This window comes from Osmerus eperlanus, chromosome 6, assembly GCF_963692335.1.
Source record: "Osmerus eperlanus chromosome 6, fOsmEpe2.1, whole genome shotgun sequence".
Taxonomy (NCBI): domain Eukaryota; kingdom Metazoa; phylum Chordata; class Actinopteri; order Osmeriformes; family Osmeridae; genus Osmerus; species Osmerus eperlanus.
Window position 1 is genome coordinate 18069448 of NC_085023.1, and position 15221 is coordinate 18084668.

At 45.7% G+C, this 15221-nt stretch overlaps 1 protein-coding gene across 5 annotated transcripts; it reads left to right on the forward strand.

Moving 5' to 3' along the window:
• Positions 1–2871: 2871 nt before the first annotated feature.
• On the forward strand, positions 2872–15093 carry atl2 (atlastin GTPase 2). 5 transcript variants are annotated; one of them, XM_062464146.1, is made up of 13 exons: positions 2872–3025; positions 7002–7381; positions 9479–9616; positions 9760–9864; positions 10031–10081; positions 10230–10286; positions 10398–10490; positions 10648–10786; positions 10930–11057; positions 11276–11332; positions 11425–11496; positions 11712–12143; positions 12733–15093. In XM_062464146.1, exons 1-13 carry the CDS (start codon positions 2953–2955, stop codon positions 12871–12873), a joined length of 1866 nt encoding a protein of 621 aa, XP_062320130.1. In that variant the 5' UTR covers positions 2872–2952; the 3' UTR covers positions 12874–15093. The 5 variants fall into 5 exon arrangements, with proteins under 5 accessions (XP_062320130.1, XP_062320132.1, XP_062320131.1 ...); XM_062464148.1 differs by having other exon boundaries at positions 13448–15093; XM_062464147.1 differs by having other exon boundaries at positions 9482–9616.
• Positions 15094–15221: the final 128 nt, after the last annotated feature.

Sequence of the window (15221 nt, forward strand, 5' to 3'; positions counted from 1 at the left end):
ATCTGCATTTTATCGACAACATATGCATGTTATTCTTACAGGAATGTTCCTTTTCCATGCACCAAAACCATTAGATATGGTAGATTAGATTAGATAGACCATTAACATAAAGTTCATAAATAGTTAGATTAACAAACAAAAATCGTTTTTTGTTGTTGTTGTAATGTACTAACTGGTGTTCCTGACCTGTAAACAGCACTCTTGAGGTCATTTGGGGTTGTATTACACCTGTGCATCACAAGGCGTACAGGAAAGTCCATCAGGAGACCCTAAATGTCACATCTAATCCTTGAATGGAGGGGGATCTCCTGGATCAGTTACACTGGATGGGTCTGCGTTGGCCTGCATGGGTATGTGCTATGTGCGTCATTTGTGTGCTTCATGCATGAAGTCATATTCAGTGTGTGTGTTTACTGTCTCCCTTGTGTGTGTGTGTGTCCGCGTGCATTGAACCAGTGCCATATAGACACTCGATCAGTGTTTGTTCCTCGGGTCCAGTAAATCTGGGTGGGATCTGTGAGAGGTTATTTAAGGCTGGCTGTGAATCCCCTCTCTATCTGCCCACCATACCCTGAAGCCTCTCCCATACATCCCACCAAGGATCCACAGCCCTGGCCCTCTCACACGGTTCCAGTCTTCCTGCCTCTGTGGCTCTGGCTTAGGGTGGATTTCTTGACATAGTCTCCCTGACACCTGATAAAGGGCAAACAGAGAAAGGAGGTGAGTGGTAAGGCTCACAGCTTTCCGAGGAGGATGACATTTTCTTGTGACAGGTGTGTTGGGATCCTCTGCCTTTAGAACAGCATTGCTACAAGTACAACTGAAAGTGAACTGGATTGTTTTCTGGACAATTTTCCAAGGATTCTTCTTGTAGCTTGGAGATGGTTTATTTAATATTGATCAGAATCTTATATTAATATAAGGATAAATAGAATGTATTTCTAAGGATAAGATATTTATTATCTTATCCTTAGAAATAATCAATACAGGGGCCAATATATATTACCCTAGAATAAATAGTTTTCCTGAGAAAGGGCATTGCAAGGCAGTTTGATCATAATGACTATTGACTTTCCAGAAAACCTGGCGGACAGAGCCAAGTTCAGTCCCAGCCAAAGCAAACACAGTGACTAAAAAAATTAGGCTTACAAAGCAGGTTTGTTGCAGTCTAAAGAGTCCAACTTAAGGAAACGGATATACAACTGAACCTTCCATTTCTTTCCATTGTATAGAGGTCAAGAGATGGTTGCAATTCATATTCCCATGTTTCTCCAAGCTACATTTTATATCTCCTGTCACTTTTTCTGATAACCAACATAACTGTAATATGCATTGTACTTGCTCACCCCTGTACATTCAATTACAAAGTTATGTGCAAGGACTGGTGACTTGTTGAAACTGCATTCAGTAGTAATCATCTTGGAATACCTGAACCCAAATCACACATAATAATTCCCTGAGTAGATAACAGTCACTTAGCTGAAGCAAACTATATTTTATACAAATTAACTTTAGTGGGAAACCGAAAGAGAGGAAATCATTCCATGACTCTACTGTGCTTAAGCAAACAGCTAGAGTAGCAGATGCTTCACTGGTTAAACAACTCAGTGTCATTATTGCCCCTCACAGCTGAAGATGTTTATGGCATTTTAAAGTGCCTCAATTGTCACAGTTGGTACCTATCTGCTATAATGGCTGACATAAGCAAATTAGCAACGGCTGTGCTCTATAGGCTTCTGGGCAAGAGTCCAGCCACAGAGTGACTTAGGGCCTTCCCCTTTGTAAATATTCAGTGAGAGACAAATGTGGGCACCGCACCAAGTACACTTTACAAAAATCTGTATTAGATAGCCATGGTGGGGGAGTGTAAAATTAGTTATACTGGATGACTGCTTTAAGGTAATCCTGTAACATGTGAAAAATGTGTGAGGGAAAAATATGCCACTGGGAAATCTGTGGTTAAATTGCTTCAGGTTGTCACTATTATGTTCTGCAGTAAAAAAAAAAAAAAAAAGGGAATGTTCAACTTCTTACGACCCATGCAAGTTCTGGGAAGGTGCCTTTGGTACAAGGATGTTTCTCATTTTCATCCTATACAAACAATATAAAGTAAATTAACACAGCTCAAACCAGCTCAGTTGTTAAAAAGGCCTCAGAGAAATTAAGTTTCTCTTGTCAAGAGATTCACCAAAATGTCAAAAAGAACATATCAGACCTACTGTTAGCTGTATCAGAAGACAGGAGATTAGTCTGAAAGTAAGAGGAAGTTAGATCATTTCATACAGCCTACAATATCAGATAATATATATAATTTATATTCCTAAAACAGTTTTGACACACCTTGGAAAGATATTTCCACATTGAGATGAAAACTTGAATGAGGAAGAGATCCTTGGATGGTGGTGAAAGCCAAACAGACATTCCAAGCATCGTAAGGAAGTTGTTTTAATTTCCTCTAAAAAGTCCCAGGAAAGTTGGTATAACCTAAAACAGAAGAACATGCTGGATTGCGAAAACAGGTCATCCTATTGCAACATTGATACATCGATGATGATGATTGTATCAGGACCACATTTTTATATGAGACATAGCATAGATAGCATAATTATCATTTTTTACAATACAAATTGTACGTTTAAATTTACTTTATATTGACCAACATTACGTCAAGGAACATATTGATATTTCAAAGAAACATCGGAGTATATTTCAAAGTAACATGCGATGAAAAGTGGCACCTGTTGCATTGTTGCAAAATGTGACCAATTAAACGGGTGTGTTTTTTTAGGTGTACTTCGTCAAACTAAAACATTTTATATATTGTTTTACATTTGAGTCGCACACCGGTCAGCCGTCTCTCTTCCTGCCATTCTGAGTAACTCCATGTGAACTTGATAAGGCACGAGGAGAAACTGGGTCTGTCGACGTCAGCTTCATCTGATTCAGAGCAACATGGCGGAGGTGAGCGGGCTGAGGAATCGTAATCATTTTGAAACAAACTGCAAAAACCGCGTATTTGACAAAGGTAACTTTCTAAACAGTTCAAGGGGGTTTTGTTGGGACGTGAACAAATGTATGTCAGGGGCTCAACTCATACACGAATATAGTTACTCTGGAGTTGAACTATTTGGCTAAGTAGCTAGCTGTGTTTTCAGATGTATGCTTCTGAGATCGCGCCAGTGAAAGGTGTACTGCATTGCTAAACCTAACGTTACTTAGTGCTTGTCAACACAGTAGCCAACGAGTTGATCCAATCCGTCCTGTGACTGCTACGGACTGCTGTCAATATCACATGCATCTTTCTGTCACGTTGGACCGCTTGTCTTCCTTTTCACGTAGCTTTGTTTTAAGTTTGTGTTTCTGGCATTGTTTCTGACTGATGTCCTCGCAAACAGGAATTTTAGAAAACAACTAAATTACCGCTTGCTCTTTCCCCTACTCAACAACGAGCAAGTCCCGTGTCGTCTTAACCGGCTAATGTTTAGGATATTTTAAGCGGGCTATTCTTAGTTTCTTACTGATTTGCTCATCTTTTTATCTAGGTATTCGTTAAACCAGCTAACTTTGCATTTGGCAGCAATGTTTTGCATATGAAACAGCCAATGCCTTCTCATTCTTCGCAGTTTACCATTGTTGATATACCCCGGCGAGACAAGCAAGAACACCTGTTTGTTTTCGTGTCTCGTTGTGTAAGGTGCTGCTTGCCTTGCCATGAGCGCTGATGAAACGCGAGATATGTTTACATACTGTCATCTTACAGAGGGTGGTAAAATACTTATCTAGGGTGCTCCTCACGTGCTTCTGCCTGCACAGCCAGCAGTAACTTTCACTTGGGCCTTTTGTTCTTTAACAGCCCCACTTGATTATGTGGTACACGACAGCCCCAAATATCATGTATATGCACTGGCAGTCAACATGTGTGTGTGTGTGTATACTAATTCCAATGGCAAAACCAATTGTAAATATTGCAACGTGTTGCATTTTTGTCTTGGTGGATATAAGGGAATAGGAAAAGTATTTCATAAGATCACAAGGACCTGTATCATAATGACCCTTGTATGAACATGTTGAAGCACAGCTGGGATTATGTGGCAACAGTTAACACTCTTGCTGGGCTGACTGCACCGCACTTTGGCCTTGGTGGGCTTGCTGGCTGCTGTTGAACGTCTGGCCTGCTTGACACCAGTCCAGACGGGAGCCAAGTCTCCTGGGGATGAATCTCAATAGTCTGAAGAGATGTCTTCATCTCATGTCTTATTCATCTGCTGCACCTACCTTATTGTTTAACCCTCGTGCTGCCTTCGGGTCACATGACCCAAAGGTTCATAACGAACCATCGTTGTGTTTACCCAATTTTACCCAATACAAAAACAAATTAAAATAATTTTCTTTTAACCTTTGCAATGTGGGGGGTCTGAGACAGCCCAACGGTTAAAAGAAAATGCTTCACTTTGTCTTTGTATGCGGTAAATCTGTCGCAATACGACGGTGGGTCACAATGACTGATGGGTCAGAAAGACCCGAAGATAACACAAGGGTTAAAGATGAAAAATAGTCGTCGTCGTCCACCGCTGTCCAACTGGGCAGGGATGAAGAAAACCGCTTAGGAGGACTAGAATGCAGCCCTTGAGCTGGCAACACAGGAGGTGTGGGGTAGACGACTGGATGGGAGTATTTCTGTACATAAAATGACCCTTAATCGAAAGAAAGTTATCCATATTTAGACGGCGCGCTGCGCCAAGTAGAGCAGGGTCTTATCAAGGTTTCTCTGATGTGGTGCAGGACAGAGTTTGTGGAGCTGTTATGAGCCAGAGAGCTGTGATAGAGAGAAGCGGTACCTTAGTCACAGCCATTAAACCCCGACCTGTGCTGCGATGCAGATTACACCCAGGACGATTGGACTGGCCATTAGAAAGATAAGGAAAGAGCCATAATAACACCGAGCTAATTTTGGAACCGTCGGCTCTGAGATTCTGTCAAGGTGGAGACTTGGTGGATGAGTGTGTATTTAAATATTAGTTTGTTGTAGAATCCAATTTAACCCTTGTGTTATCTTCGGGTCATTCTGACCCTCAGTCGTTGTGACCCACCGTCGTATTGCGACAACTTTACCGCATACAAAAACAAAGTAAAGCAATTTTGTATTTTTGTAAGCATGCGTCAGACCCCCCACATTGCGAAGGTTAAAAGAAAATTATTTTTATTTGTTTTTGTATTGGGTAAAATTGGGTAAACACAACGATGGTTCGTTATGAACCTTTGGGTCATGTGACCCGAAGGCAGCACAAGGGTTAAGGACTAGGGCTTTCCATCTCTTTCTCTCACACACATACACTTTCTCACTCTCCCTCACAAAAAATAACGTATACCTGCAGCCAATCCATGAAAACATCTCTCGTCTTCTCTATAGAGCTAGCTGTTTCATCTTATAAAGCAAAGCTACTTAAATTACCCGTCTTCTGTGTCCTAGAATGGTGCTTCAAATACAGACCCGGCTATGTGGACCTAAGGGTGGAGTGGTCTAGTTTAACTCGGGCTAAAAACAAACAGCCAGTCGATGACACAGATGTCCAACTTAGTATCAGTTACAGCTCTAAAGCAGTAGCCTACATAGAATACAATGGAAGCACTGCTGCCAGTCTGCTAGCATCAGGTGTAACTGTACTTTGAGATGAAGTGTTCTTTGTTAACATGTAGTCTACATGGTTTCAATGTGCCCCAGGCTGATTGGCTAAGATGAATATCTTATCTAATATTCCTAATATTGAATGTTTTCTAGCGAAGTGTTGTGTTGTTTTTCCGTTGAGGGAAGTGTGTGTGTGTGTGTGTCAGCGGGGCACCTCAGCTGGCTGTGAAGGCAGCTGGGTGGAGCACTGTCATGTTCTCTCCTGCCTTCTGTTCCCTCTCTGTTTCTGGCATCCGCCACCAAACGCTGTTGTTTACCATAGCAGGACCACATCACAGTGCTACCAACCCATCATACCCAGCCTTTAATAACCCCAAACCACACGCAGCCCTGGCCATTGGCTGGGTTTGTGTACAGGACAGGTGGGCTTTTTGATAAATGTTCAAATTCTCAGTGTCATTTGGCACGATTAGAAGTGCATTTGGCACAGGGTGAAGTGTCAGTGCAGAGAGAGAACCCGTCCATGACGGAATCCTTCATATGAAGCGTGGTTGAGGGACTGAAGACTCAAGGTTTTGTCAAAAGTGTGGGCCAAGATAACTGTAAAGGTGTTGTGATCAGCAAGGACTTTGACTTCATCTTGATACAGGAAAGTAGGCTGGTTTCTATCAGGTTAATGACGCATTTGTCTCATGCCACCCCTAACAGTGATCTAATTGAGTGAATAACCAAACCTAGAGCCTAGATACCTGTTCTACCTGTTCCGTTTGGTGTTGCCAGTCAGGATAACTGGGGCAGGATGAGTTGTTTCCTGTCAATGGGAGTGCCTTTATTTCGAATACAATCAGAATGATTCCAACGACAAGAAGAGGACACATTCTTCTTCAAGCTGAAGTAACGTCCTTTCAGTTAGGCCTACTTAGAGAGCAGAAACTACAATAACATTTTTGAAATCTTTCCAATCTGGGCTTTTGTGTAATGCTCACATTGTTTGAGATTTTAGAGCCTTGCCTGATTTCTTGTTACGATCGTTCAGTGTGTGCTATACACAACCAGTCCAACTGTGACCCGTTAGGTCTTAGTCTTACTTAAAACCCTAGCTCCATTTTCCTCTGGCCCTCATACACTATCTATTGCCCAGCAGTACAGGGTGTACTGCTGCACAATAAGGGGACTGGCTTTTAGAATTCAGCTCCATGACTGGACAGCTTGCAAATTGCCTGTGCATTATTCTATAAATCATCTGAATCATTCAACGGTGGGGGAATTGTGGCACCTAATTGTTTATCATATCCAGATGTTGGATTTCATTTCTATTCTGCCCCCCTCCACAGCCATAGGCTGGTCTGACAGCTGTCTCTCCTCTCTCCCCTAGGTGTGAGTGGGGTCGAGGATGTCCCAATGATGCCCCCAGACAGTAAGCCTCCCCTGGCCGTGCCTGAGGATGCCAGGGAGGAGGAGACCGATGAACCCCAGGATCTGTACTCGGAGCCAGGCTTAGACACTGACCCGCCTTCCCCAGAGGAACCAGAGCCAGAATCTGTGGTCGAGGAGGAGGAGAAAGCCCGGCCCATCCAGATAGTTCTGGCCCACGAGGACGACCACAACTTTGAGCTGGATGTTGTAGCGCTGGAGAAGCTGCTTCTGCAGGATGAGATCAGGGATCTGAACGTGGTGGTGGTGTCTGTAGCCGGAGCCTTCCGGAAGGGCAAGTCCTTCCTGCTGGACTTCATGCTGCGCTACATGCACAACCAGGTGAGATACTCGCCCCAGTACTGACAGCGCTGGGCTGGGCAAGACATAACCAGTTCTGTGGTGTACATATGCTCTAGACAGGCATGCAATACCATGCACAGCTTTTCTAACCGCGCTCCTATTAGTTCCAACGCAAACACATTGACAGAGTGATACTGTGTGTCAGAACCAGGTGAGCTACCCTAAAGAGGTTTCAATCTGAGCCAGATTTTTTGTACATCCACCTCCCTGAAACAAAGAACAGTTGTTCACACACGCAAATGAGTACAAAAGACACGGTGGTCCAACAAGGATCCTATTTGTTCTCACACAGTCCTCTGGGATGTATTGAGAAGTGTTTAGTTCCTCCTCGCTTCATCTCAGTCCTTCCTGAAGGTGTATTCCATTCCTAGATTCCCTTTGTCGTGCTAATTAGCTGTTCCCCAAGTTGTACCCCAGAAGTTTTTTTTGTCTCATCACCATTTAATTAGAATGAGGCGATGCCTTTTCTGGGGTTTTCTGGGACGGGAGTTCCCCGGGGCGGAGGTGCGCGTCACCGTGGCTGTGTCTCTGGAACGAGGATCTACGAGCCAGACTGGTGCGCTTCTGTCGATGCAGCCGGCAATCGATGTAGCTCGTCGTTTCGGAAGGGCAGGCTCAGCTGTGACCTCACGTAAACGTCTGTATTTAAAGAGACAAAATGCTAAACCAACAATTAGTCGAGGCTTATTGTTTCATGGCAAGGTGGTAGCAGGAGTCTGACAGATGGTGGACTGACCAGTCCCTCGTCCACAGTCCTGCTGCAGCATCAGCTGCTGAGACAGGAACAGACCAGATCGTCTTACACACAGCTGCCACATGTCACCGTACAGTGGGTCAAGAAGGGAGTGTTTCTGTGGCAACCAAGTGTCGCCCCGGACAACTAACGGTTTCCCTGCCTGGCTCCGGATGAGTGACAGCAAAGTGAAACCTGATTAGAAAAGCATAAGGTCGCGGTCGAGTGTGTGTGCGTCTGTGTCCGTGTGTGTCTGAGTGCCTGTTGGCGTGTGCCTGCTGAGAACACACAAGGTGACACTCCCAGGGCAGAGAGGCAGTGATTGCCGTGTGTGTGTTCTCCACTCCATCTCCTCCAGGGTCAGCTGTTGAGGGCGAAAAGTAATCCTCATGTTCCATCAGCAACACACACTGTAACTGCACACTGTGACCCCGCCAAAATGACTAGCAGCACCCCCAGACACAACCAGCATCCACACATCACTCTCCATTTCCAGCAGGTCCTTCACAGGTCTGTTTTTGTATCCTGTTGAATCCATATACACCATCTTGAGGTGCTAGTTGAACCTTTTATATTCAACTCTCACAGTCACAGAGATGAGAGGAATAGAGTTATGGCATAGCTGTGCTCTGTGGCAAGTGATATTTCTACGAGATCTGTCCATTTAAACCCCTCCTTATTGTGGAATCTACTCTCTGATTTAACACTATGAATATGATTAAACAATGGTTTTGTGATTATCAGCCAGTTTCCCACACATGTATTAAGCCTAGTCCTAAACTAAGAGAGAAATTCTATGAAGATCTTTATTGGAAAAGGTTTTCGTCTAAGATCAGGCTTTATCCAGGTCTGGGAAACTGAGCCTATATGTCACTTGCAGTCATGATTATCTTAAACATTTTACCTTGACCTAACTCTCTGGAATGCTGCCAAGGCACTACACACACACACACATACACACACCAGACCCTAAACTAGTTGTTTCAGCACACAGCTAATGATCAGCTATGAATTGCATGCTTGTAGCCCAGGGCTACAAGCATGCATTGTCTTGATAGATTACTTTGGCATTCATACAACCCTGTTCTGTTATCCTTGACCTATCTTGTACAAAGGGCTTAGTCAGCACTAGTGTAATAAACATCTAATGCCAATTTGGCTTTACTTCTGAATTAGTAGTCAGGTCTGAATATGACACCACAGGGCCCCCCAGTGGCCATCTAATGTAAATGCATGTCAGTAGGAAATGCGGCAAATCTACACAAACGGTCTGTGTCTCATTTCTTCCCCCCTCTCTCTCTCTGCCTCTCTCTGCACCTCTCCCTTCCTCCCTGTGGTGCCAGCAGCACTTGGACCAGTGGATGGGGGGGGATGACGAGCCCCTGACAGGCTTCAGCTGGAGGGGGGGATGTGAGAGGGAGACCACCGGCATCCAGGTCTGGAGCGAGGTGTTTGTGGTGCCCAAGCCAGACGGCAGCAAGGTGACACACACACACACACACATATGTCCACGCATCCTATTATATGAACACACACCAGCAGAAACGTCATGTGTTCACATGCATACACAGCATTCTATACAAAGACCAGCAGCAGATTCCAACCTGCTCTGCTCTGTTGGCAGGTTGCAGTTCTGCTAGCCGACACCCAGGGGGCGTTTGACAGCCAGTCAACCATCAAGGACTGTGCTACTGTGTTTGCTCTCAGCACCATGACCAGCTCAGTACAGGTAGGTGTGTGTGTGCGTGCGTGCGTGCATGCATGCACATGAAAGATGGAGAGACAAATTGTTGTACTGCAGAAAATGACTATAAACCCAAGTTAGTGAGGTGATTGAGGTGAAGATGATTGCTTCCAAATGTCAGTAGCCGTTTCATCTTTCTATATGGTTGCAGGTATATAACCTGTCTCATAACATACAAGAGGATGACCTGCAGCACCTCCAGGTAAACACTGAATAGCTCCAATTATGGATGGCTCCTTCTGAGAACTGTTGGTGGCTTCAGGACTGAACTTTCGCTCTCTCTGCTCTCCTTCTCTTTTATCTCTCTTTGTCTCTCCTCCCCCTGCACTCTCTCTCTCTCTGTCGCATAGCTCTTCACAGAATATGGACGTCTGGCTATGGAGGAGATCTACCTGAAACCCTTCCAGGTAACGCACCCAGTCTGGAGATGGACCCTGCATCTGGGAACATCTGTCATGGAAGCACTCAGAACCGCATCTAGGATCTAGTTTTGAACTCAGTGGTCGTTGTCGTTTTAGTCTCTGATGTTCCTGATCCGGGACTGGTGCTACCCCTATGAACACAACTATGGCCTGAAGGGGGGCAACCACTTCCTGGATAGGAGACTGCAGGTGGGTGGAGTCTGGTCCATACACTAGCATCTGGAATAGAGCACCCAGACAGAGAGATTTTTAAAACCTCTCAGCATATCCTCTATTTCAATAAATTTAAAAAAAGAGAAAAACAAAACTGTGAGCAAATTGTGTGTGTGTGTGCGTGCACTCCCAGGTGAAGCAGAACCAGCACGAGGAGCTGCAGAACGTCAGGAAGCACATCCACTCCTGCTTCACCACCATCGGCTGCTTCCTGCTCCCTCACCCAGGCCTCAGGGTGGCCACCAACCCTAACTTCGACGGCAGGCTCAAAGGTCAACGCTCCCCCATCTGCTCCCCGAGGACGATCACATCCAGCATCACATCTAGCATCACATCCAGCATCACACACCATCAAAGCACTAAAGAATACACATTTGGAGACACAGTGTTGATGATGATGATGTCGTTGTCTCAGATATTGACCCGGACTTCAAGCAGGAGCTGGCCGACCTGGTGCCCCTGCTGCTGGCCCCTGAGAGGCTGGTCGAGAAGGAGATCGGCGGGGTTAAGGTCACCTGCAGAGACCTGGTGGAGTACTTCAAGGTCAGGCTTCTCCCCACCCCCCCTCGCTCTGCCGCGATGGCAGCTCACACTGCAGTTAGGAGAGCACCTGTCGAGGGCCCCACTCACCACAGCATCACTCCTCTCCGAGGGAGCCATTCAGAACCACACATCACTGTTTGCTTATTCAAAGATCAATTGGGATGGTGGATGCATGTTGGAGTCTCTTCTAACCGGGGCGTCTGAACTGATCTCTCCAGGCCTACATCAAGATCTACCAGGGGGAGGAGCTTCCTCACCCCAAGTCCATGCTGCAGGTCCGTACTGCTCTTGCATGGTTTCTTTATTTTCCATCTGATCCGATCCCTCCATTCCTCAGTCTATTCCAACACGCTCCTCTGTTACCTAGGCAACAGCAGAAGCCAACAACCTGACGGCAGTGGCCGGAGCCAAAGACACTTACAACAGGAACATGGAACTGGTGGGTTCTGGAGCACATATATACACACACATACACACACCTAGCCTTTTTATGATGATCACGTATTCTGAGAAACTATTAAAAAAAAAATTTACAGTGGGATTTGTAAACAAAGGCCTATGTATTCTACTCAGTATCCATAACCCATCAATTTGGCTGCAGCATTAGAAAACCTTCCCAAGCGCTCATGTTGTCTTGTTCCCCCCCCGTGTCAGGTCTGCGGAGGGGACAAGCCCTACATCGCCCCTGCCGACCTGGAGCGCTGCCACGACGACTTCAAGGAATGCTCCGTGAGCCAGTTCCGGGCCGTCAAGAAGATGGGCGGCGAGGACTTCTGCCTGCGCTACCAGCAGCAGCTGGAGGGCGAGCTGGACGAGGCCTACGCCAACTTCACCAAGCACAACGACGGCAAGAACATCTTCTACGCCGCGCGCACGCCCGCCACGCTCTTCGCCGTCATGTTGGTCACCTACGTGGTGTCCGGGGTGACGGGCTTCGTGGGGCTGAGCACCCTGGCGGCGCTGGCTAACCTGGTGATGGGGATGGCTCTCATGGCGCTGTCGACCTGGGCCTACGTCAAGTATTCCGGAGAGTTCCGGGAGCTGGGGACCCTCATAGACCTGGTGGCTGAGACCCTCTGGGAACAGGTGGGTGTGAGGGTGAGAGAGGGATTTTTGAGGACCTTTGTGTGGTTTGTCAAGATTTTCGAATCTCTTTTTCAGCATTGTTTGATCATAGATCATTAATTAGGAAAAGCTAATTAAGGAATCTTGCTAATTCAGGCTGTGGAGCTCCATGATTCTGTCTGTTGTGTCTGTCTCGGATATTCCTTTGGATATTCATGTCCCTGCTCCGGACTACAGATCATCACATCACCCCAATCCCCCAACCCTCTTCAATCGTCCTTCAAACTCTTTATCTTCCAATGATCCTCTTTCTTTCATCCCTTCATTTTACACCGCCACCCAATCAACTCTTTTTTTTTGTTCCTCTCTGCTATCTGATCGCTCAATCAGACAGTGTTCTATGTAATCCTTCTCTCCTAATCGGAATCCTCCCTCCCTCCTCTCTCTGCCTATCAGAGGACACCCAGAAAGGTGAGAGAGGTGGCCGCTTGGTCAGTCATACCTCTTGCCTGTCTGTGAAGCTCTTACCGAATCAACTGTCTGGTCTATCTCTGGTTGTCTTTCTCTAACTCCTAACCTCCCCCTCCCTCCCCCCCCCCCGTGTCTACAGGTGTTTTGGGAGCTTTTTGAGTCTGCAAAGCGTCGAGTCGCTTGGAGCTCTTTCCTCCCAGCAGCCCCAGAAGCAGGACCAGCCCAGAGATTCAGACTGTCCTCCTTAGCTTCCTCCAGCCAGCACGACAAGACTAACTAGCATCTCTCTGGCTACGCTAGACTAAATTAAGCTAAGATATGCTAGCTGCTATGCTGCCTTTAGCCTTCCGCTCTGGTCCTTCTGTCTCGATGCAGGGGCCGGGGTGGCTGGATTTACCCGCTCCACCCTGCCCATGTCTGGGGACTCAGGTTGGAACCCCTCAATCCTCTCTCCCTGAATGTTAGCACAGCACGCCCGCTCGCAAAAGAGAGGGACTCTTTTTTGGGGGGGATGATTGACGTTATGTATTTCAGTTGCCATTATCTTCTTTTTTTGTGTGTGGAGGTGATCTTAAGTGTTTGTGGTCTGCATGTTGGATGGTTTCTCTACTTTTGCTTCTTCTCACCCATTTCTTTTTTACTCTTTAGTTTGTCCACGTCGTCACATAACCACCACGGTGATTTGAACAAGTCTTTTAATCACACCCCTCCTCTCTCTCTTCCCCCCCCCCCCCCCCCCCCCCACGTGTCTGGTGTTCCTGTTCTCTATCACTCTACAAATGATCCTTATCTTTCCCCTCTTTCCTGTCCTCTCGCCTGTGTGCTCCCCTCTCTCCTCCCTCCCGTGTCTCCAGGTGTTGAAGCCCCTGAGTGAACACTATATGGAGGACGGCGTGAGGCAGACTGTGGTGAACTCTCTCAAAGCCAGCCTGACAGAGCAGGCTCCGCAGCGCGCCAAGTTAAAGGCCCGCTGATTCTCTCCCCCATCCCCCCTCACTCACTCACTCGCCCGATCACTCAGTGTGCTAAGTCCAAGAGCTGTGGAACTGTTCAAAACCAAAGTTGAGTCCCCCCCCCAAATCCCTTCGGCCCTCTCTGTCTGCTGTAGTACTGCTAAGACTGCTGGCTGCTCTGCTCCACATCGCCCCCCAGTGGCCGAAAAGGATGTTCAACAAGCAATGAAAGGGGAAGTCATTATCTGCATCTCTGGTCTGCTCTCTCACTCTCTCTTTCTCTGTCTCTGTATTTGGCCTTTACCAAAATCTGCCCTACTGATACTCTTGAATGTGCCATGTTGTTTATGCACCTGCAAATGCTAGCCATCGCGTACGTGCCCACACACGCACAAACTTCTGTCAGGATCGCAAGTGATATGAAATGGAACGTCAGGGATACAGGACAAATCAGCGTCTGTCACATCCAGTCAAGAGCAAATTGCACTTGTTTGCGTGTCAGCAGTACTTCAGGGATAAAAACGGCTGTTTTATAGTTGTGACAATGGATGCAAAACGAATCTGTCTGCATGTGTACTGTACCCAAGTTAACCTGGCCTGAAACAGCTCCCTTGCCACCCTACCTAGAATAGATCTGAGAAGATGGATAGGTCTAAGCAAGATGGTTTACCTTCGGATAGACTGGGAGGAATGGCCTGTACCATATCATGCCCTCTGCTGTATCATATTGAGTCTCTTGTCTCGAGGAACTAGGGACTGTTTCTGAACGGGCCATCTGAGTCGATGCTCTCGCTCTCTCATTCTGTCTATTTAAAAGAGATGAACTGTAGAAAACAAACTTTTGGTCTGTAATTGTTTAGGATTCTGTTTTTTTTTTTGACAACTGACCCTGCATCTTAGCTGTAGTGTACCTACCAGTATTCCCCCTCTGCTCCCTGTTGAGAGCTGAAGTACGTAGCGTAGAACGAGCCAGGCCCCATGGCTATGCTTCTGGAGCAGGGGAATGGTATTCTGACCATTTCACTCATTTGCTTTTTCTTTAAAACCCACAAATTTTAAGTGGTAGAGAACAGATATTACAATGCTTCTTTTTTGAATCTTCACTAATGGTAATATCATGTAAGAGTACACTGTAGAATCAGTTCCATCCACAACTGTCTTGCCTTGAAAGAGCCAGTCTGTACAGTCTCATTTTATATGTATATCACAAATAGGGCATGTATGTGACATATTTAATACAATTTGTATACATTCTATAGTGAAATTGTTGACTTGACTTGATTTTTTTTTTTTTTTTTTTTTTGACCAGCTAGAACCAGGGTTTGGTTTGTTATAGGATTGTTCCCAAATAAGGATTAGTTCTAGTCAGTTATGGTTAAAACAATTCAAGATTTGTAGCCCTTGTATTCCACCTTTTGGACAACAAAGCTTTTCTGGAATGTGATCTCTGGGTTGAGATGTTTTGTCTGTCTGATTTTAAATCCATTTCCTGTAATTTATTTTTCAATAAAGAACTTTTGAGCTTATTGAATAAAAATGAAAATATTCACGTGACTTTGGTCTGTTTTCTGGGAAAAACTTTGCCACTGTTAAATGGATTTGGTGTAAAAAAATAAATAAATAAAAATGTACATTTGTCACAATAGTACCAAACTTGGTAGACATCAGACTGTTT